The 24053-nt window shown below is 32.8% G+C and overlaps 2 protein-coding genes across 4 annotated transcripts in view; both read right to left on the bottom strand.

The window, feature by feature from the left end:
* The window catches only part of LOC139489601 (receptor-type tyrosine-protein phosphatase epsilon-like), a 32852-nt gene extending 25511 nt beyond the window's left edge, over window positions 1–7341 (bottom strand). Inside the window, exons 1-4 of the mRNA XM_071276203.1 lie at window positions 7227–7341; window positions 4203–4269; window positions 1276–1479; window positions 646–861 (exon numbers count right to left, since the gene is read on the bottom strand). Coding sequence (XP_071132304.1) covers window positions 646–861; window positions 1276–1479; window positions 4203–4269; window positions 7227–7232 — 493 coding nt within the window. The 5' untranslated portion in view covers window positions 7233–7341. The remainder of the gene's footprint in view (window positions 1–645; window positions 862–1275; window positions 1480–4202; window positions 4270–7226) is intronic.
* A 4041-nt stretch (window positions 7342–11382) lies between these two features.
* Window positions 11383–23758, bottom strand: LOC139489670 (uncharacterized). Of its 3 annotated transcripts, none has more exons than XM_071276340.1 (7): window positions 23591–23758; window positions 20025–20226; window positions 18278–18421; window positions 14969–15019; window positions 13920–14079; window positions 12742–12855; window positions 11383–12130 (listed from the first exon to the last, which is right to left on the bottom strand). In XM_071276340.1, exons 2-7 carry the CDS (start codon window positions 20201–20203, stop codon window positions 12101–12103), a joined length of 678 nt encoding a protein of 225 aa, XP_071132441.1. In that variant the 5' UTR covers window positions 20204–20226; window positions 23591–23758; the 3' UTR covers window positions 11383–12100. The 3 variants fall into 3 exon arrangements, with proteins under 3 accessions (XP_071132441.1, XP_071132433.1, XP_071132425.1); XM_071276332.1 differs by lacking the exon at window positions 23591–23758 and adding an exon at window positions 21080–21299; XM_071276324.1 differs by lacking the exon at window positions 23591–23758 and adding an exon at window positions 20759–21060.
* Window positions 23759–24053: the final 295 nt, after the last annotated feature.

Raw genomic sequence — 24053 nt, forward strand, 5'->3', positions numbered from 1 at the left:
CCAATATGTTCATCATCAAAAAGGTTTTAAGCTTTCCCTTTTTTCTTTGAAATGAAAATAAAATGGTGAGATCAACCTGGTTTTGTAGCTAACGAAACCTTGCGCGTTATGGCAATGCTGAATATAGAAATTGACAGCAATACATGACTAGAATACAGTACAAATAAATGCAAGGACACTCAGGACAGATAAATAGTACATAAATAAATACTATTATATTACATTTTTACTTGTTAACTACGTTATATATTTCTTTTTTCACTAAAAAGCAATTATCGCTATTTTACTAAGTTTAGCCGGAGGACAATAATCCGATTATTATTGCATAAAATTGGACAATTATATTTATATATTATGAGAGCCTTTTATAATGTTTTAAGACCCTTAATTAACTTTGATTTAAGGTATGTTTTGTAAACTGTTGCTTGGGCAGTCTTTACTTAGATTTCAAACTGTACACTTGTGAATAAATTTGTATATACTGTATACAGTCTTGCGTGTAAAGCAGCCACAGTGTACGATTATAGACGAACATACTTTAATGTATCCCGTACTGAAATTCATGAGGTTATTAATTTACTCTCGAATTTAAACCAATGTATTTTACATAAATAATATTTTGTTTACATTTTTAAAATACATTACCATAGATTGCAACGTAACACAGCTCTACATAGCATTCAACACTGTTCCTTCTATTGACGAAATACATATTTTCGGCCAGCATATTACAAGTTAAGTTTTGAGTAATGGCAGGATATCCAGAAATTCCTTGGTCTGTGTAGCACAGACCGCTAGCGCTACTTTGGTCTGCAGTTCCATTCTCAAGATACAAACGAAACCCATCCATACGATGAGGAGCTGGAAATAAGAATCAGACGAGGTCGTACCGTGATATTTATGTGATAACATCTACGTCATTTGATATCTGATAGATAGTTTTTTTTTCTAACTGACCTTTATACCATATCTTTCAAAATAAACCTTTCGTGAACTAATTTGAGAATAAAATGGCTCTTTTTCTTCATTATTCCAGTACAAAATAAGTATGAACATATGGAATACTTGAATGTTAAAATAAATATAAACTGTATTATAAATGTTAAAATAAAATAAAATTGATTTCCTTGAAACATGTACGTGTATGCTTCGCCGTCGGATCTAGCCATATGTCCCCATTCAAAGTAAGCATTGATCGTCAAAAAAGGTGGATTTTAACCTCTGGACCCGCTACCCATAGATGTGCCAATGTCCTTTACATCAAATAGAACTTACTTTCTTTCCGGTAATAAATCAGAATGTTTGTCATATGGGCCACTGTTTGTAATTGAAGACCCCACCAAGCGTATAATTGTCCTGCATTGGTGGCAGAACATCCGTCGATCCATTCATTATTTGCAGGTCCTTCAATTGCAAGGTTTGCGTAACGATCAAGATAAGTTGTTCTTTGTACCGCTATTCCCTGTGGTACAAGATTTACTGAAAAAAATGGTAGAATTAAACACAAATTGTTTGGAAATAATGGCAGTCTTACCACATTGGATCTCTATCAATAATAATCAATCTTCGTTTAACTCAAAGTTACTCATTTGCGTCAAATAAAGGATTATTTAAGCTGATAGAAATCATTGATTTGTACACTTTTCTGAAATAACAAATAAAAAGTCACTTCCGGTCTCACAGATTTCAAAACTAAACTTCTGGTTAATTGAAGATCACTTCTTTTCTAAAAAAACGTAAATTTTAATTTTGATTACCATTAAAATGATTTTTTTCTCGTAACTAGTTATTTAAAGATTTAAATACATGTATTGCCTTTTGGTATTGAATGCGTTTTTCCACATTTAACCAGTTCAAATTATTAAACAATAAACTGGATGATGTCATTATGTCAGCTTCTGCTTTAACCCTAGCAGATTTATTTAATAACTTATTAAGTTGATTTATTCCACTTTCATAACCACTCCCTTATATATTGCAACAATTGTCAAACGATGGAAGAGTATAAGCATTAAAAAAGATAATACATATACATGTATGCATAGGTAAATATTTTCTTATCTTTTGTAATAAATTGATTCTATTTGATATTGTAAATGACATTTCATCTATTTGCTCATTCCATTTTAGGTTTTTGTCGATATAAACCAAGAAGTGTTTCACAATCTACATTCTCTATTTGTTCATCTGAAATATTGATACATTTTAAATTGTTCCCAGTTGAATAAAGCCTCTTTTTTTTTTATAATAATCATTCATTTGATTTACACTTTTTGGCATTTAGTTGCATACAATTTTGCGAACACCAGATTTCTATTACACTAGAACACACCCGCAAAATTGAAGTATGCAAACTTTTGTGGGATGAATTTGTGTAAAAATAAATTATACTGGAGAATTTCAGGAAAGGTATTTGACGTCTTAAATACTTTTGGACAGGATACTTTATTTTATCCCTCTCCTGTTTTTTTTTCCAAATCCGTTTTTTTCTTTCTTTAAATTTCTAAAAATTAAACACTATAAAAAAAAATTAGACATGACGTTATTGGCCTTAATTTGTTGGCTTCCTTCAACCAAGTATTACCTAAACCAGAGGGTTGGTCATTAAAATATTCAAGTGTTTTAAATAACATTATATGACTAACCAGATTAAAAGCAGTTTCTTTAAATCTGAAAATAAAACTACGTCTATTTCTTCATTATCATGCAACATTTGCTAACCATTCGTCTACTAATTTGATATTACATGTTTAGGTCTGAAACCTGAATGTTTAGTATTAAGAAGGGCATTACCACTAAAATATATATACAAACTATCTGTAGTTCTATGATTTTGGGGAGACAAGGCATAACTGCTATTGGTCTATAAGTATCAGGATTACAAGTATCGCCACTTTTAAAAATTGCTGCATATACTCTTAATATTTGATCAAGCATCATTTGCTTTAGACTTGTCGAGTTTTTTAAAATACATTTTTACATCTAAAATACAGATTTCTTGTAGAAAGAATTTTTCACTACCCCTTTTTAACTTTGATTTCACAAATGTGTTGAGGACATTGAAACTTGCACCTTCATCATTATTACAAAATTTGTTATCAACTATACTTTCAGCAAAACTGTGTATAAAACTTAACTATATTCATTAAAGATCATTAAATGAAATGCACGTAACTTTACAATAAAAATAAGTATAGGTAAACAAACAAACAAGTTACGCAAACAGACAAAGACAATTTTATTTACATTTTAGCTTAATGTACGTATCTCTTATACTGAAAGTGAGCTCGAATAACTATAAACCGGCTGTAAATATTTTAGTTCATTTTACTTGGTGTTCTAATGATTGAAGCGTTGTATAATATTTTTATTATTAAATAAAGGTTACTAGTTCATAATCTGGTTGCTGTATCAATCCGGAATTGGAACGGGTCATTCCGTATCGGTAAAGCTGTCAGACCACCAATTAAAAATCCCTATCTGTTCAACCAAATTTTGCAATTTTCACAGCTTTCTAAATATTTTACCTTAAGTTTAACTTCAAGGAAACCAGGTATATCCTGAATTGTACATGTATCACTTTCCTACATGCCAATTTTCAACCAATGTTTAAAGTCTTGTAACAAATTTCTGATTTTGAAAAGACAGGTACTACCAAAATAATTCCCGGTTTTCTGGAAATCTTAAATTAGTGTACTATGTAGCGCATTAATCCTGAATTTTTAATGCAAACTCATAGACAAGTGAATTTTGTCTCAAAATGGTCTAAATATATTTCCCTTTCACCAAAAGTTTCATTTCTGCAAATTTGTTGGTTAGTTTAAGTAAACAATGACATCAAAAGCACTATTTTGTGTCAAAGTAGGACTACTTTTACATACGTTCTAAATTGGAGGGAGTAATTGGTGGTCTGACACCTAAAGGATTCCACTCTGAGCTCTGTCACATTTTCTTGTCAACGCGGGCAGCAGCCGTTACGCAGACGTGAGATCAAGTAATTACAACACACCTATTTTAATCGTGTTATTTGTATCCTTAACGTATAAAAGTCTACAAAGGATACAGAAGAACAAGCCTTTATACCAATAAGCGAGAAATCATTATACATCATATCATAATTTTGACTGATACATGTTCATGTAAAACATTCTGATAGCAAATTTCAATATGTAATGGTGCATATTTTATTAATTACTACTTACTTTGCGCTGATACTGTCACAATGATCGTCTCAATGCTTATTAAAAGTTGTCCTAGCTTTAAACGGATCTGAAATACAATTTCATATGGTAATATTAAATTATGTTTGAAAATGATTTAAATATAGCTAACAATATTTTTGATGAAAATCAACAGCAACTGGTTTAACACAAAAATTCCTCATATCGATTTTTTTTTAGTTAAACCAGTTGCTGGTGATTTTCACTGTTTGTATGACTTTCTATGTTCGGTTACATTACTGTTCCAGATAATGGGACTGGGAGGACTAGCGCTAAGTGCTGAACAACATATTTAACTTTGCAAATCCTGAAGTTATGTGATCTCTGTTAATTCATGTCTGTCACAATGACATTTTATTTTCGGACAATGGTTTGTAATGAACTAGATCGGTAGTTTTCTCGTTTGCATTTAATCCCATTTTTCATGTTGGAGTCTTTCATACATTGTAGGTGACTTTTTATATATTTGTTTTGTATATACATGTAGATGTTAATACTTATACATCTTCGGATTTCAAATGTTTGGCACTGAGCGTTCCCGATGAAAGTAAATCCAGAAAAGCACTTCGGACGCATGAAATAATTAAACGTGTTTTGTTTTCATTTTTTTTTTATATCACTGGGTCTATACCTCTGCTGGTGGATTATCAGTCCCCGAGGGAGGGTATCATCGGCTCAGTAGTCAGTACTTCAGTACTGACACGATTTAAAATTAGCCGTTTAAAGATTTTGAAATTATTTAGAAACTTAAGGTTTCAACTCCCTAAGGCAAAGTTGACTTTAGATGAATTTGGCTATTTATTTCAGGTATTTCTTTCATATAGCTCTTCTATGGTTTCGGTACTTATACATTCTCGGATTTCAAATGTTTGGCACTGAACGTTCTTGGTGAAGTTAAATTCAGAAAAGTGCTTCGGACGAATGAAACTTTTTAACGTAATGTTTTCAATTTAATATCAATACCACCAATAGGTCTACAACGTACAAATCCCGAACCCGGCGGCTGGATAATCTTGACTTCTTACCAATAAGGTTTAATGGTTGACTTTAAAGCAAAAGACTTTATACAATTATATCATGCTTACAAGGGGTATTTGCCAAAAATACCGGTTGAGAGGTACAAATTTCCAGAGCCGTTAGGCGAGGGGAATTTAAATACCTCGAAACCGGTATTTTTAGCATACCCCTTGTAATCATGATATAATTGTTTAATTCCACCGAATGTTCCACCTCAGAAAGTTTATTATAATCAGGTATCATATGAAATTTCGACTTGAGTGTATAATTTTTGTATACACTGCAGCTGTGCTATTTGCGCAGTCAACTGCATTTGACCGTATAAGCATTTCTTATCATTTTTTTTTATGTAGTCACTGACTGTATATATATCTCCCTTTTTATGATAATAAGCTGGTTCTCGGCTGACTACTACACTTTGTTCATCAGTTTCAGTGAAGCGTAATACAAGTGGATTCCAGTTTTATGTGACCGGTTGACAATTCGTTTCCGTTGAGTTTTATTTATGACGTCATTCCCGGCATTTTTACTTCATTCGGTTCAAATTCAGTAATGATGCTTTTTGAACAGATATATCATGTTAAGGAGGGGTATTTGCGAAAAATACCAGTCGAGAGAATGTTAAATTTCACGAGCCGTAAGGCGAGGGAAATTCATTCTCAAGACTGGTATTTTTCGCAAATACCCCTCAATAACATGATATATCTGTTTAATTACACCGAATGTTAATGTACTAAAACGCATTGATGATCGTGACGTTACAAGCGTCCAGTCGGATAGAGTATTTTTTGGCAAATACCACGGCAGAGAGGGTAAAAAAGGCATATATCCTTTTAGCAAATACCCCGGCGGCGTTAAAAATGAACGATATTCATTTGATAACAGCAAATTGGTGAAAAATACACTGGCTATAAACCAATCAAAACCCCGGATTCTTACATAAGGTGTAATTATATCCTAAATATTTCATCTGGAACCATATATTTAGAATGACCATGAATTTGTCATATTAGAATAGAAATAATTTATTGAGTTATATTTAGACATGGTATTCCCCATCTGCCATGGTATTTGCTAGGTTATTTCCCATCAGCCATGGTATTTGCTAGCAAATACCCCGGCATATGGAATTCCCTAATGGCAAATACCCCGGCAGAGAAAAAAAAATCTCAATATATAGAAATTGGTGAAAAATACCATGGTTCTCATCCAATCAAAATACAGCATTATTACATAAGGTGGAATTAGTTGGCAAATACCACGGCAGAGAGGGTAAAAAAGGCATATCCTTTTGGCAAATACCACGGCGGCGTTAAAAAATGAACGATATTCATTTGACAACAGTAAATTGGTGAAAAATACACTTGCTATCAACCAATCAAAATCCAGGATTCTTACATAAGGTGTAATTATAAAAGATACAGCGGGGTTAAGCATGGTTTGTGATATCTCAACCTTATTCTTATATTTCTAGCCGTAAACACTAAAGCTAGTTTAATTTGTAGTTAACATTATCTTTTTTGACCATTTAAACACGAAAGATAACACGACAGGAACTCAGTACTAGATTTTCATTGTTGTATACTTGTCGTGGTTATCAATCATTCTACCTAATGTAACTTATTCAAATATAAAATTCATAATTAGCAAAATTTAATGTATATCGCTTGACTCTGTAATCTTATTTATTTCATACATGTGAATAGTGATGGTTGAAACGTCACTTTTTTTGGTGACGCCGTTGAATGGCAATTATCGAATTTTCTAAGCAGATTAAATGTAAGAATACAAAAACCACAATCAATTTTCACTAAAAATTATTTGACATTTGATGAAAATAATTCGGTAAAAACAAACTATTTGTTTTGAACATGCAGTTGTCACCACTTCATGCATTAATTGGTGAATTCTGTTTTCTAGCTCTGATTTCTAAAAGTATAACTTGTTATTTACTCTTATATAAAAAATTAAATGAAGAAAAATACGTACCTTCATCGTAGCCAGATCAACATCATTTTGTGTTTATTGTTATCCGGGAAGTACAGCAAGGACATACCGTTTGTGTATACTTCCGTTTTACATTAGTAAGAATATTAAGCTGGATCAGTCATGCATACAATCTTAATAATGTATCGATAAATACAAACGTAATAGTTTTAAAGGTAAAGAAAAGTGATAATACATTATTCTTAATTAAACTGTTGTTGATGATCAACATAGCAAACGAACCGTATTAATCCCAATATATGTTAGGGTGGATGATAGTTAAACACTTGACCAATTGTTTCGCTCCACCCGAACCCCCCCCCCCCCCCCCCCCCCCCCCCCCCCGGCGTTTATATATAAATCTGCATATCACAATTTGGTTTCTACAGACATTGTGTTATTGATATACATGTAGACTCCGAATTTGAAAAGATATAATTTTAAAAGATGTTATGAAGTAGAAAATTATCCTCGCTAAGACTACATAAATGTATGTTCACTCTTAAAGCTGCTGTGTTTATAAGATGCAGCAGTTATGTTGCTCATTTCATGAAATATTTGTTATTTGAATCAAAGAAACAGTTTGAGTGTAATATTACGAAATTAAAGTTAAATTCCTTAGGGCATGAAAAGGCTTCATTTTTATATTGACTTGTTATCTTCTTTAATCACTCGGGATACACAACTATGATTTGTATTAACGGTCAGTCAAATATGACAAATAAAATAAACTGTTTTCAAAAAGCTCGAACAAAAACCTCAAAAAGATTAACTTTTCTATCTAGTCTGTCAATTATTTATTTCGCTATTATATAAAATAAAACACATCAGCATATTCAGCATGAGACTTAATCTCGCTTGAACTTTTTATTTAAATATATTTATCATATTGAATATGAACATATACAGCAAATCTTGGCAAGTAAATAAAAATACACGGGTTAAAATAACTTTTTATTTCTTAACGAGTGGGTCTAACTAAAAAAAAAACTTCCAAGCAGTCGAAGATAGCTAAGTCTCGTGTTATACTATTTAACAGAATTGTAATGTTTTATAAAGAATATACCACTTTGAAGTATATTATTAAGAGTATCCTCATTGTCTTGATAGAAGATACAAACAAATATGTATCACTGGTTCCAATGTCTAAGGAGGCGTAATTTGCAAGATTTATAGTTGACAAGTTGACAAATCTCCTTTTGTAGCTACGTGAGATTATCGTGTAGGAGAAATACCAGTTAGAATCTTGGCATGAGTTAAACAGCCGTTTAGTAAGTTTTTAAAAAACGTTCATAAGGTTATTTTCTGAAGTTGTTTTTCTAATAATAACAGTACATTTATCAAATAAAAATGAAAAAGTGAACATCATAGGATGTTATTTATTTAACTTATAAAATAAAATTGAGAACTGAAATGGGGAATGTGTCAAAGCGACAACAACCCGACCATAGAACAGACAACAGCCGAAGGCCACCAATGGGTCTTCAATGTAGCGAGAAACTCCTGCACCCGGAGGCGTCCTTCAGCTGGCCCCTAAACAAATATGTATCCAAGTTCAGTAATAATGGACGTCATACCAAACTCCGAATTATACTGGCACAAGAAATTAAAATTAAAAATCATACAAGACTAACAAAGGCTAGAGGCTCCGGACTTGGGACAGGCGCATGTTTTTTGAGATCTCAACCCTCCCCTATCCCTCTTGCCAATGTAGTCGACAATAACGATGTCATTACTGTACATGACTCTGTACACGTTTCCGCTATCTACGATACGGTAGTATCAAACGAATAGCTATGAGCTACATTTATAGATTATCGTTGGTTACATGTATCTCAACGAGAAAAGCAATTGAGTTGAGCTGACCGTAGTCCAAGATTACTCTGACGTCCAACGGCTGTTTTTGCCAGACAAGCTGGGGCCGTGGGACGTCAGAGCTCGTCCCATATCAAAAAGTGGATATTTGCCCACCCAAAATAGATACGCTGCTTCGTTGCTTCTGGTGCCGATTGAGGGCCTTGGAATTATATAAATCGGGCATCAATCTGTTCATTTTTCATTTATCTCTTCATTTATGTAAGTTTCACCTACCTGCCAACCTTTATTTTTCCATATTTTAAGTTTTCACAGAGACCCATCGATTTCTGCATTTTGACTTTCAAAAGCGACGAAGCAGCGCATCTATTTTGGGTGGGCTAATATCCACTTTTTGATATGGGACGAGCTCTGACGTCCCACGGCCCCAGCTTGTCTGGCAAAACAGCCGTTGGACGTCAGAGTAATCTCGGACTAAGATGACCGATGATAATCTGTTTATCGCTATTTACCTATGATGACGTTGTCAATTTTATTTCAATTTCGCAACGTTTCTAGCGATAATTTTCCATCTCTTGAAAGCGAGTAGCATGATATGAAAAATTATCACAAAGAAAGATCAAAGGAAAAATGCACAAAATAGCAATAATGCACTTTACTATCTATTTTTTCGTGAATATAATTTGGATTATATTCTAATTCGCCAGCTCAAACGAATATAAATTATTTAATAAATAAAACAACACATACATAGGATAAGTGTGCCTACAGCTAAAGCAGCCTTTAGTCCTACTTTTTTGTGCTTATTGATACAATATATTTCCAAAAATATCCCCCCAAAAAATGATAAATTAAGATACGATTCCATTTGAGGTGGACAAATATTTAATTTTGCTTTCAACATGCCTAAAATACGTCACTTCCGAAAAGTATAAAATTAAAACCTCGGTAAAATTTGACAGACTCGAATCTCCAGATAATGTAAATGGCACGTTCCAGAAATTTGGGTCCATTAGGTTTTACCGAACTTAATATTTTATATTCATCGGAAGTGACGTTCCTGTGTGTTCTGGGATATCATGCTGAAAGAAAAATAAATACGTGTCCACCTCAAATGGAATCGTATCTAAATTTATCATTTCTTTTGGATATGTCTGGAAATATTTTGTAGCAATAAGCACAAAAAAGGTAGGACTGTAACTACGTAAAAATTACTAGCTGGCAATATTATTTTCATGTCAAAATTAGGTCGCAAAGTCCCCCCCCCCCCTAAAACAAATTGCCCCCAAAGGCCAGACGTAAAAAATGGCTTCGGCGTTATGACGTCGTAGGAAGGCATCCCAGAAAAAGAAAATAAAATAGCCTTGCCAGACTTCATAATTATTACTGGTGCAAATGTACATTGTTTTTTTAACGTTACACAACTTTTTTTTTCATGAATATCCAATAGTTCATCCACTGTACAATTTTCGTTTGAACATTTGTCAAAACAGATTCTTAAATCATGAATGTAAATCCAAGGCAAACAAAGCAAATTACGATTAAAATTCCATGAATTAAATGCAGAGTTATTTTTAGGAAGAGACTGTTAAAAATTGGGAACGAAGAAACGTAAACAATGATGTTGATATGCAATCTTGTGAAACTATTTCTCCGATGAGTTGGATTACCTTTCTATCCACTTCGATATTTGTACATGTAACGTTTGATCAGTAAAAAAAAAAATTAGAAAATCTGCTATTGTATAATAGTAATGTAATTGGAACTTATTTTTTCTTTTAAATTTTGAAGTGCCCTTACTGCAGTGACGTCATTTAGAACTGTTCTACAGTCCGGACTGATTTAGTCAGTTCTACCCTACAAATGATCCTGATAGTTTAAGACAGTTCTACCCTAGAACTGATTTAGTCAGTACTACTTAGAATTGATTCTGACAGTTGTAGCTAGGACAGGTTAGAACAGTTCTATGACAGATTATTCTGACAGTTCTAATGAGAGGTTAGAAGTGATCTCCACTGCGAGAACAAACTATAAAATCAGTAGCCTAGGAAAAGACTTAACTCATCAGATGGATACAATTAGACATCCATAACAAAATGTGGACAAAAATAACATCACAGAGTGGACGTGGACTGGTACTTATACATCCCGACGACATATTATTATTTGAATGTACTACATGCATGTATATTGGATATACGCAGATAACTAGTACATGTATAATAGATGCCATCAAATCATATCCCATCATTAAATGTGTGTACAACATAAACAAATGTCCTCACTGTCAGTATTTTCAAATAGCCAGGCACTACTGTATGTACATGTATTATAATATATGAAATCAAATCAAATGTCTTTATTCCTTATAAAAGGATCCACAGAGAGCATATCAATCAAATATACACTAAATTACAAAGTTAATGTGATACCTACACAAACGAACATACATAGTTAGGTATATGCATTAAAGGAGAGAGCCAGTACAAAGAGGGATAACTCTATGTGTTCACTTTAACTTGTGTCTTGGACTAAAGACTGTACAGTATTAATAAAATATCCCAGTCGTTTTTTGGCATGATCCATATACTACCAGATCATCGCTGTAGCCTTGCTCGGGTCTCTTTATTCTGAATGATTTCCTTTGTTCTGTTACATTTTGGCGGCAATGTCAAATCCACAACAAAACTCAAGAATTTAGCATATAGACCCAAGAATTATACCCCTACAACATGACGACTGGTTAAAACTTTTAATTAATATCTTAAAATATTGTGTACCAGATTGTATTTCGTTTTCGTTCATATTTTCCAGTTTCTATTCTAAACAGTGGCTGCTAAGCCTTAAGTTAAAGTGTTACAGTAGATGTATATCATTGCATGTTAATGTATGGTACTCATCATCGTCTTATGAAATTAAAGATCACTAGGTTAGAATTATAATGTTTCAGATCTACTAACTGCCTAAAAGATAATTTCTAATCAAGACTCAGTGATCAGGTAAGCTAAATTCGTAATGATTGTCACAAAAATGTTTACAGAATTATGTTTGGCTGCTTGGTATCACAGTGGCTTATCCATTCGTGACGCCTTCTGAAAATAGATTAAGTAAATACATTAATTTCATCCGTATCTTAAAAAGTTAAGAATTTGGTTATTAATTATCATTTAATGTAAGCTTGAATAATTTTAAAGTAATGTTAGTTTAGAAAAGGCATGAAGATAAGATAACTTTATAAAAGTTTGTTGTATCATTTTCTGTTTGATAGTCAGTATGTTTATATCCATTTCCGACTTAGTATCGTGATCAAAATTTTTTTTACTAGTTTTCTACCTTATTTTAAATACCATTTTTTTTATAATTTTAATCAAATTATATGAGGGTATAGTGTTCGCACTTTACCCTCAGGCGTCAAACAGTCATTTTCAGTCACCATTAGATTTAAATTGGTTAAAATGTTAACGTGATCCATCACAAATAATTATCGTTACCGTTATTTTTGGGAAAAAAATAACGTGATTCGTAACGATCGTCTAAAAGGTACTGTGTATATTTTATCGTATAAAATTATAATCCTGGTACTTTTGATAACTATTATCGTCATGCACACACAAAATATCTTTAAAATCCTTTGACAAGAATTTTAACCGTTATTCGTAAAAAAAAACAACTAACATTAGGACCCTCTAATAAATGTACATACCTTTACACCTAACATGCATCTCAAACAGCAAGTTTTATTTTCTGTAACAACATATCCTTGACGAGAGTATAAATTCAGCGCTCGATTTGTTGAAACAACCCACAGATACATAGTCTGCAATTGATTAAACAAAAGTATAAGCATTGATTAATTTAGGAAGCAACCACTTAACTATAAAAGAGGGTTTACGATTTTCTTGTCTGATTCTAAGCCGCATTTAAGATGAAAAAATGATCAGCAAGATAAGACCTAAAATAAGTTAAATATTAATATATTAAACCAAAATCGTAAGACGACTCCTTATAGTAGTATAGACTCAAACACTGCAACTGATGTGTTACGATATTGTTTTACTCGAGACCGTTAGATCTAAACAACTAAAGCGCGAGGCTTACTGACCTATTTAAATAATTAAAATTTATCTGATGAGATTTGAGAAATATATCGTAATACACGATTTATGATTGTAAAGCTATTTCTCTAATGATTTTTTTAATTTTTTGCAGAAAGTTGTGTTATTTATTTGTAACGTCATCAGACGTGGTCTCCGTTTTACAAAGACTTCACAATAGAAAATTTAGAAGAAACAAAAACAATGGTTAAATTTCGACCATTCAATTGCCGGGAACAGTTTTTTTCATCATTATTAGCAATCATTTTGGAGATGTGAAAACAGATACAACTAAAAGAGAATAATTGCTCTTACATAACAATCTATATCATATTATTTTCATTTTTGCCTAATATATTCTTCAAATATACACAAGGCATAAATATCTACGCCTCGTTCACACGTACCTTTAATTCGAATTGAATTCCAATCGAATGCGAATCGAATTCGCTAATCACGTTCACACACTCTTCTTTTTTAATTCGAATCGAATTCGAATTGGCTAATTCTCATTATCCAATTTACATTTTTAATTTTAATCAAATTCAAATTGGCTAATTCGCGTTATCTAATTCCCATTAGGAATGAACTCAAATGTAAGGGCAGATAATTCAGATAAAGTTAGTTAATGCGAATCGAATTCGAATTACATGTGAACGCAGCATATGAATGTTTGCCCTTGCATTAAAGTTTTTACTATTTATGTCATGTTTGTCAATCATTTGATAGTCAAATATAGAAATAATAATAAACCAGAATGAATATGTTAAGTCACATCAACACTTACTTTACAATTATGATTTCTTTTTGCATCTGTTTCAACAACGTCCATAAGAACTTTCCCGATTCCTTTCCCTCTAAACTTGCCATCAACACATATACATTCAATATAGCAATATCCGACCGGAACATTTTTCTCTGTTGTTGCGCTATCTAAGCATAACAACCTAAAAAATGTTAATCAAGTACACATAATAAAAAAATTAACATTATACCCTTTATAGCTTGCTGTTCGGTGTGAGCCAAGGCTCCGTGTTGATGACCATACTTTGATCTATAATGATTTACTTTAACAAATTGGGACTTGGATGGAGAGTTGTCTCATTGGCACTTATATCACATCTTCTTATATCTAAATATTACTCATTTGATAAAATTGTACGATCGTATGTTTACAACGAAGAGATCGTATGTATACGACTAAATACGTTGTACACATTTCCGTTTAGAACGTACATGTACGATTTATATAACTCCTAATAAGTAATAGTTATCCCATGAGTACGCACAATGCAGATACCGCAACTTGTATAAAAAGAATAATAATGTAGTCTTCTCCAAAAAATAGTTGTATTGTAATGCAAATACAGAGCCACACATTAACATTTTAAAGCATTTCTAAAGTTGAGTATATTAGGTCAGACAATATAAGTGGTGTTTCATGTTTCTCAGTCTACCATGCATTCATTGCATTTCCCAACTCCTTACTTTAGAAATCTTTACTAAGATTTAAGTTGAGAAGTTGTTTCACTCTTTTAAAATCATATTTCAGTATTCCAAATTATTTAACTGGAAGTAAGTGTATTAACATTTACTACTCATTGTTTAAAGTTGGTGCTAACTCGAATAATTCAATCCCTCTCCGTGTCCGATTTCTTTACATGTAGCCATCATAGATCAGCGGAATATAACGACTGAATTATTCGGGTTAAGATGGTGCCAAACTTTCCCCCAAAATTTTTACATGCATATACATACAGATGTTTTTTCCATTAATATACTCTATACTGTAAACCCAATTGAGACCCTCATACTTGTGCTTGGTCTTGTACTTACCCACATAAATCACAGCAATCAAAATCTGGAACTACATCACTTGACCTTTCACTGTAAAATATAATTAACTAAAGGCAGTAAGAAACGTGTAATGAGAATTTTAATAATAAAGATAATAAATTCTTTATTTAAAAAAAAAGATAACTCGATTTGAACTAGTCTAACGGACATATGTAAATGGATATATGTAAATGCATTGCCATTGGTCAGTTAAAATTTGTCGGGAAGTGGAACGGTCGTTAAACTGGCCGGGGTTCTAGGCTCGCTGTTCGACATTCTCGGTAGATATACCGAAGCGAATTAGAATTTGGAACTGTACCACAGGCAATTTTGCATCGAAGGACATCACAAAACGAAATGAATTAAGTGAAAATGGAGAATCAAGATTTATCTTTTGGTATTATATATTTGTTTATCATCTGTTTATTAAATCCCAATGTTTAAATACCAATTTAAAAGTCGTTGAAGTGACTTGGCCGGGGTTATAACCAGAGGCAGATTTAGGGGGGGGGGGGGGTCTGGTCCCTCCTTTTTGGGAAAAAATTTGGTTGCTTATATAGGGAATCACTGAAGCGTGACTGAAGCGGCCCCCTCTTAGGCAGTCAGTGGGCCCCCACTTATGAAAATTTCTGGATCTACCAGTGATAACCAACGACTGACATTACTTGAGGGAAACACGCTCCCATGTATTCACTGAAACGGTCCGTATAAATAAGAAAAAATACTGAAAATCTGCAACATTTATTTTTCGATTCCAATACAACAAAATTAATCATTAGTAAAATCAAAGATATTTTTACATTATGGAATGTTCAATTAGATGATGAAAATTTAAAACATTTTATGCTTTTGGGAGATAGCAGTGGTCAATCGAACCAAACTTTACATGTACATCTCTTTTTTATTTTGACAAAATGGTCCTTGTGGAAAATAAGAAACAAAATCAAATATGATGGGATAAAAATGTCCTCTACATATATTTTGAATCTTTGGAAATCATACATGATAACACATCTGAAATCTGTACCCTGTTACTTATCGAATAATACATTAGACAAAGAGAAAATAAACACATTAATTAATTTTATACTATAAGTACATACCTCGCAGGAGATAACAGTCACGATGTTATGTGGTCTGTTTTTTTATATCTCTTTAATTTATATTGATTACGGCAATCCATGGTTTAAAGATGCACTCGATTATGTTATAATGTTATGTGAATCTGGTTTATAGGTGCACTCCTTTATGTTATAATGTTATATTATGTATAACTAGTATTACATTCTAGAAAGATATTTCTTTTTTCACTCATTGTCATATAAAAGAATATAAGTATTATTACATGTATACTAATTTTTTTTTTTGATAATACAGTGCACTTTTTCAGCCTTCTGCTTCCCGGACAGTTGGTTTAAACGTAAACGGGAATCCACAGTTTGCATCCTGGGCAACTGAGGAAATTGTAAACAGGAAATATTTGGAATAAACAAGTATCAATTTAAAAAAAAAATAAAAATCTTTGAAGTGACTTGACCGGGATTATAACCAGAGGCGGATTTAGGGGGCGGGGGTCTGGTCCCTCCTTTTTGGGAAAAAATTTGGTTGCTTATATAGGGAATCACTGAAGCGTGACTGAAGCGGCCCGCCTCTTAGGCAGTCAGTGGGCCCCTCTTTTGAAAATTTATGAACCTGCCAGTGATAACCAACGACTGACATTACTTGAGGGAAACACGCTACCATGTATTCACCGAAACGGTCCGTATAAAAAAGAACGACTGACATTACTTGAGGGAAACACGCTCCCATGTATTCACCGAAACGGTCCGTATAAATAAGAACGACGGACATTACTTGAGGGAAACACGCTCCCATGTATTCACCGAAACGGTCCGTATAAATAAGAACGACTGACATTACTTGAGGGAAACACGCTACCATGTATTCACCGAAACGGTCCGTATAAATAAGAACGACTGACATTAATACTTGAGGGAAACACGCTACCATGTATTCACCGAAACGGTCCGTATAAATAAAAACGACTGACATTACTTGAGGGAAACACGCTCCCATGTATTCACGAAACGGTTTGTATAAATAAGGACAAATGCAAGAACATGAAATTAGTTAAAATATTAAAAAATTAATCTTAAAATAAATAGAAGTAGGGGATCTTGTCCACCACCCCCTGATGCAATGTCTTTATATATTTAACACCATGAACTGTTAAATTTTGTGCTAAATACCAAAATTCCATCTTGTTTTTTCCCACACTTTGACAAATCAAATTCTATGCCTGAAGTCCCAGTCACCATTGTTAAACATGCAGTTGATTGTAAAATAGTTTGGTCATTTTAATTCAAGGAAGTTCGTGCATGAACACTTCTTTTTTACATAGTTTGACATAATTTTGTCGCTTTGATCGAATAAAAATAAAAAAAAAAACTATCTCTGAACGAAAAATGGAGCAGATAGGGTTTATGTTAAGAAACTATAAAAATAATATGTCGATGACAGACAAGGTCTAAACAATAAAAAAAGAAGAACAACAAAAAAGTTGAAACACGATCAAACTTTACACAGAAGAGCAAACGATACAATTACCCAAACAGAAACGGGGTTAGGTTGAACCAATCTGTTCGTGGTGAAAGTGCATCCTAGGTAAGGGGGAGGGTTGGGATCCCGCTGACATGTTTAACCCCGCCACATTATGTATGTATGTGCCTGGTTCAAGTCAGGAACCCGTACTTCAGTGGTTGTCGTTTGCTTGTGTGCTACATATTTGTTTTTCGTTCATTTTTTAAAATAAATAAGGCCGTTAGATTTGTTTGAATTGTTTTACATTGTCATTTCGGGGCCTTTTATGACAATGCTATATTGGCTTTGTTCATTGTTGAGGGCCATACGATGACCTATAGACTATAGTTGTTAATTTTTGTGTCATTTTGGTCTCTTGTGGAGAGTTGTCTCATTGGCAATCATACCACATCTTCTTTTCTATATTTTCACGGAAACTCATGCCTCTATCAGAAACCATTAGAAATTCATTGTGAGATTATAGGAACAAAAGAATAACTTCATGATATTGAGCTATCCATTTATGAATCATTCTTGGACATTATATTGAGCTTCCCTTTCATTTACAGTTGATCCTTTGACATGATATTGTTAATTATTGTTATGCTTTGACTTGTCCTACTACACTAATATGTGTGTTTACTTTTAACATCTGTCGTACATGTATTGCCAAACTAAATGAAGTGTACAAGTCTGATGCTAAATCTGGTGTAATAACTTATAACTTACGGGAATTTTTCTTTATCTCCGTGATAAGCTATACTGCATAAGCCAGCGCGTACTCCATCATATTCAGCAACAAATATTCGATCATACAGTTCCTGAGGTCGACCCTTACTGGTCACTCTAGTGAATTCTATAACCTTTGGAATACTGAAATATTTATAATTGCATTGGAAATTGTAAATTCGGTGCGTTTTCCGTGAAAATACAAAACATTTGACAAAAACGAAGCTGATTGTTCTGTTTTGTATTTAGGTTTATTGGGTTGTTAATAATAATACTCCTTTCCTAATTGTGAGGTCAACTTGAAATTAATATTCAAAAACTGATGTTTTGAGAGTTAGAAGTGTACTAATCAGTTTGCACACCCGTAGTCAGGGTGTTCGAGGGGTTCGTACAACCCCCCTTTTCCCCCTGAAAAAATAATACGTACTGTTGAATACGACGTTCTGTTTGAATGTTTACAACTGTTAAAAGTTGAGTATGATTATATCGAACACCCTTGAAAATTCCTTGCTACGGGCCTGGTTTGTGATATGAATGCAATGAGCATACCATGATGTTGTACCATACTGCATACCGTAATTTTAAATGGCATATTTTGAACATTTTAAAATAATTACATTAGATGTATGTTTCATTATAATACTTTATTCTGATTGGCTAACTGCACGCCACTTGTGATTCCGTAAGCAGTTGCATTGCTCAATACAACTTTTCATTAAATTAATGATAACACGTGGTCCAACAATAAAGTGCACAGGTGAATTAAATAAAAAAATATATAAAATTCGTGTTTTCATAATCATAGCTTAAAAATGTAATTATAAGTATTGAATGCTTCTATTTGTAACTTTATAGGGTTGTAAAAGCGTTGACCGTGCGCACATTTTTAATATGAAGGGCTTCCGCGCTTCATACAAAATGTACTTCGTCAACGCTTTTACACCCCAATAAATTTACAAAAAGAAGCATTCAATTCTTAAATAAATTTACAAAAAGAAGCATGCAATACTTAAATGAAATATATCATATGATATCAATACAAACACTTACATGTATTTCATTTAAATGCTTACATGCTCCCACAAATTGCACATGTATGGTGTAAAAATGGTGTAAGCGTGAATAATCAAGTATTTAGGTAGAAGTTTTCTGAATTTTTACCATCTTTCATAGTGTAAAATAATATCTTCTCTCCTTAACAATTTTTTTTATAACTTTTGATGTGTGGATTGGTTTGATTCGGTCCTTTTTCCTTTTGAGGGTTAGTACGTTTACATCAATTCATACTTTTTATTAAACAAAAGCCAGACAACGCACATGCGCCATGACTACATAATATACATACATTATGTGTAAAAAAATATAACAAAACATAGTACAACTAGAGGCACAACTATGCTTAGTGTCAGGACGTTTTATTGTAATGAACTGATTGAAATAAGTTTTTTTAAGTCCAAACTAACGAAAATATATTCCCATTCCCACTATAAAAAAAAAGCCACCCTGTTGATGACGTTTTACTTTAAATCATTCGCGATTTCACGATATAGTATCTCCCTAAACAGTGCCCAAATTTTGTACTATGTTCTATTTGAATGTATAATATATACGTAGATGCTATATTTGTGAACTGCAAAATTCCTAAAAAGATTGAACTTGATTCACGCTATGATAAAAAAAAATGTGTGTACTAACAGATCAAAGAGTCTAGTTCAAAAGTTTACATGCATAATATAAGAATTTATACCTCGATTCCTTTGTTGCATGAACGATTTTGTCAGTGAAAGCTTCTGTTGATAAATGTGCATAAAAGCTGCAGTCTTCATGTGTATCCATCATTTTACGTATTTTGATTGGACCATTATTGTATAGTACTTCTTCGACAGGCGGTACGGTATAAAATGGTTGCTGAGTAACGACTGCCATGAGTGATTGTTTTTTCTTTTTGCCTATATCAAATTAAGAGAAAATGTGTAAAATGTAGATGGCATACAAGAGGAAAATCGAGAATAAAAAAAATAACTAACATTTCCTTTTACATTTACATTTTCATTTACATGTTTATTTTAATTACCAAATTGAAATGAATATGAGTTTGACATTGTGGTATACTCTCTATCATTTTAATGGTCATTATAAAGTTATGTGGGATAACCGTGTGTGATGCCCCGTAAGATAACATTTGTATTGTAACCATGGACAATAGAAGGACATTTAAACAATTGATTAGCACTCAGACAGTACCAAATAATCAAATTAGTCAGATGTTAGTTTAATGAAACATATTTTGATGTGAAACAATGAAATTAATCTCAAAATCCCTAAAGAGATTTTACTTTTCCCTGAAACACGACAAGACACAGAGACATAATATTATAAAGTTGTTAACTTCTGTGCGATTCCGGTTTTTGATGGAGAGTTGCTCCATTGCTAATCATCATACAACATCTCTTTTTTTTTTACAATTACAAATATTTTTACCAAATACAATGTACAATGTAGTGATAATGAACATAACAATCTGTCATATAGCAGCTAGAAAACGGTATTCTATCTACATGTATCTGTAATGTCTACTCCGACTAGAACACTGCATGCCTGTCATTCGAAATACCTCAGGTAAACACGTTTTTCTAGTATCGATTTTGGGTTATATATCATCTGTCATGTTTTGTGTTTAATATTGAGAAGTTAATGGCACTTCTATATTTATGTAACACGAATGTATGAAGTGTGACGACCTAGATTTCATGTTCTAGATGAACAGATAATATTTATATAGATTATCCATATGATACTTACAAGTAATTCGTTATGTACTTGTTCTCCTGTCTTACACTGCTATATTAACCACTACCTCTGTCCGAAGTGTCATGTGTACACCATGTACATAGTTTATAACCTTTTTAATGTCTATTCATTCTACACACTTATACATATTTGCTCAAATACATGTTGTAAATATTGCCACTGGTATTTAAAAATGAAATACAATGAACTAAATGGCACAGTAAATAAGTTGGTGAATAACACATAATATTAAATGTCACATTACGCGTGGTCAACCTTGTCATTGATCGATCAATTAATGAATGAATTGTTTCCCTTAGGAAGTAAGAATAGAGAATGGAAACGGTGGATGTGTCAAAGAGATAACAGCCTGACCAAAGAGCAGAAAACAGCTCAAGATCACCAATGGGTCTTCGCAGATAGAAAATCGACCACCCAGTGGCGGGCTTCTGGTGATCCCTTAATAATGATGTATACTCGTTCGACGAAATGAAGGCTACAATTGATGTTGAAACATTCAAATGAACAAAAAATATTACAAAAAAAAAGGCACAAGCCTAAAGACATAAAATTAAGAATGAAAATGGGGAAAGTGTCAAAGAGAAAACAACCCGACCATAGAGCAGACAACAGCCGAAGACAACCAATGCAGCGAGAAACTCCCGCACCCGGATGCGTCCTTCATTATCGGACAGCTGAAGGTTGCATTACTGATTCCTACAGGTAAATGATAGTCCAATCACTGAAAAAAAACTGTTTTCATCATGTGCAAAGAAAAAAATACAACCAAATAACAAAGACAATTCCATTTTTTTTTTTATTAAAGTCAACTTCCAATATATACCATTATTTTGTCACTCGTCAAAACAGATTCTTGAGAAAAAATAATCACTTTCAAATTTTAATTTTAACGCTTCCAAAAGATTTATTCTCGTCTATCTTTGGTTATCAAAATTGATATCTGGAGTTGGTCTTATTCTTCAAACATCATTTTCATCTACACTTAAAAAACCCCAATAAAGTTATGCTTCTAACGTTTGATAGATAACACCGAAATACAAGGACCATAAACAATTTAATCCTCTCCCTGTGTAAAAGTGCAAATCTAGAACTTACTTCATGAACTAAGGGACTACAATAGTTTTTTTGTTTTTTGTTTTTAATTTTCAAGTTTCTGCGTTGATTTACAATGCAAGTTGTTGTTTTTAAGTCTGATATTTTTGCTTGAATATGAATATAATGCAACATTTCGCTTATGAACGACGATAGATATTGGAATTTTAGCAGAATTAAGGAAACGTTACTGCATGTTATCTGTTAAACAAATCACCCGTGTGTTCGATTCGCACTTTGGTCGCAGTGATCGTTGTATCTGTAAGAGAGACGGGTTATTTTTGAAAATGGAAATTGAGAGACAAAAATATGTTCCATTAATAAAAAGAATAAAACAACACAAGTGACATCAATACACAAATAAACGAAACGAAGAGGTGACACGACCTTCCAGGAAAACAACCGATAAAAATGATGGATTATCAGATGGTGCCGTTTTATAAACAATCACATTCTCTTTAAAATTTCGACGAACAACAAATAAATGTAAAATGATTGCACGTTGTAATCTCTTCATTAGTTCCTATAAATTTTATATTTGAAACAAAATTGACTGCGGTGCACTCAATAAGACAATATATATGGTTCAACGTGAACCTGTCTTCACAGGTGTTTTTTCTTTTCTTAACGTCCAGTGGCAAATATTTCATGCATATTCAGGACGACATTTTCATTTATATGTTTATTTTAATTGCCAAATTGAAATGAATATGAGTTTGACATTGTGGTATACTCTCTATCATTTTAATGGTCATTATAAAGTTATGTGGGATAACCGTGTGTGATGCCCCGTAAGTTAACATTTGTATTGTAACCATGGACAATAGAAGGACATTTAAACAATTGATTAGCACTCAGACAATACCAAATAATCAAATTAGTCAGATGTTAGTTTAATGAAACATATTTTGATGTGAAACAATGAAATTAATCTCAAAATCCCTAAAGAGATTTTACTTTTCCCTGAAACACGACAAGACACAGAGACATAATATTATAAAGTTGTTAACTTCTGTGCGATTCCGGTTTTTGATGGAGAGTTGCTCCATTGCTAATCATCATACAACATCTCTTTTTTTTTACAATTACAAATATTTTTACCAAATACAATGTACAATGTAGTGATAATGAACATTACAATCAGTCATATAGCAACTAGAAAACGGTATTCTATCTACATGTATCTGTAATGTCTACTCCGACTGGAACACTGCCTGTCATTCGAAATACCTCAGGAAGACACGTTTTTCTAGTATCGATTTTGGGTTATATATCATCTGTCATGTTTTGTATTTAATAATGAGAAGTTAATGGCACTTCTATATTTATATAACACGAATGTATGATGTGTGACGACCTAGATTTCATGTTCTAGATGAACCGATATTTATATAGATTATCCATACTTACAAGTGATTCGTTATGTTCTTGTCCTGTTGTCTTACATTGCTTTTACCACTGCCACTGTTCTAAGTGTCATGTGTACACCATGTACATAGTTTATAACCTTTTCAGTCTATTTATTCAATACACATATACATATTTGATCAAATACATTTTGAAAAATTTTGCAATGTGTAGTACAATAAAGGTATTTAAAAATGAATTACAATGAACTATATGGTACAGTAAATAAGTTGGTGAATGTAAAATTAAAGGGAGAGAACACATAATATTAGATATCATATAAATACGGGTGGTCAACTCTGTTATTGATCCTACAATAAGAGATCAATCAATGGATGAATTGCTTATCGAAGTAGGAATAGAGATGGAAACGGGGAATATGTCAAAGAGATAATAGCCCGACCAAAGAGCAGAAAACAGCTCAAGATCACCAATGGGTCTTCACAGAGAGAAAATCGACCACCCA

This window comes from Mytilus edulis, chromosome 1 (genome assembly GCF_963676685.1).
Source record: "Mytilus edulis chromosome 1, xbMytEdul2.2, whole genome shotgun sequence".
Classification (NCBI taxonomy): Eukaryota; Metazoa; Mollusca; class Bivalvia; order Mytilida; family Mytilidae; genus Mytilus; species Mytilus edulis.

What these genes read in the sequence shown, in the direction of transcription:
- LOC139489670 (XM_071276324.1), bottom strand. Translation starts at nt 20,792, where the DNA reads ATGTTCATTATCACTACATTGTACATTGTATTTG. An exon ending in TACATTGTACATTGTATTTG is followed by an intron (nt 20,227 to 20,758) that starts GTAAAAATATTT and finishes AATTTGATATAG; the next exon opens with GCAAAAAGAAAAAACAATCA. An exon ending in CATGCAACAAAGGAATCGAG is followed by an intron (nt 18,422 to 20,024) that starts GTATAAATTCTT and finishes TAAATATTTCAG; the next exon opens with TATTCCAAAGGTTATAGAAT.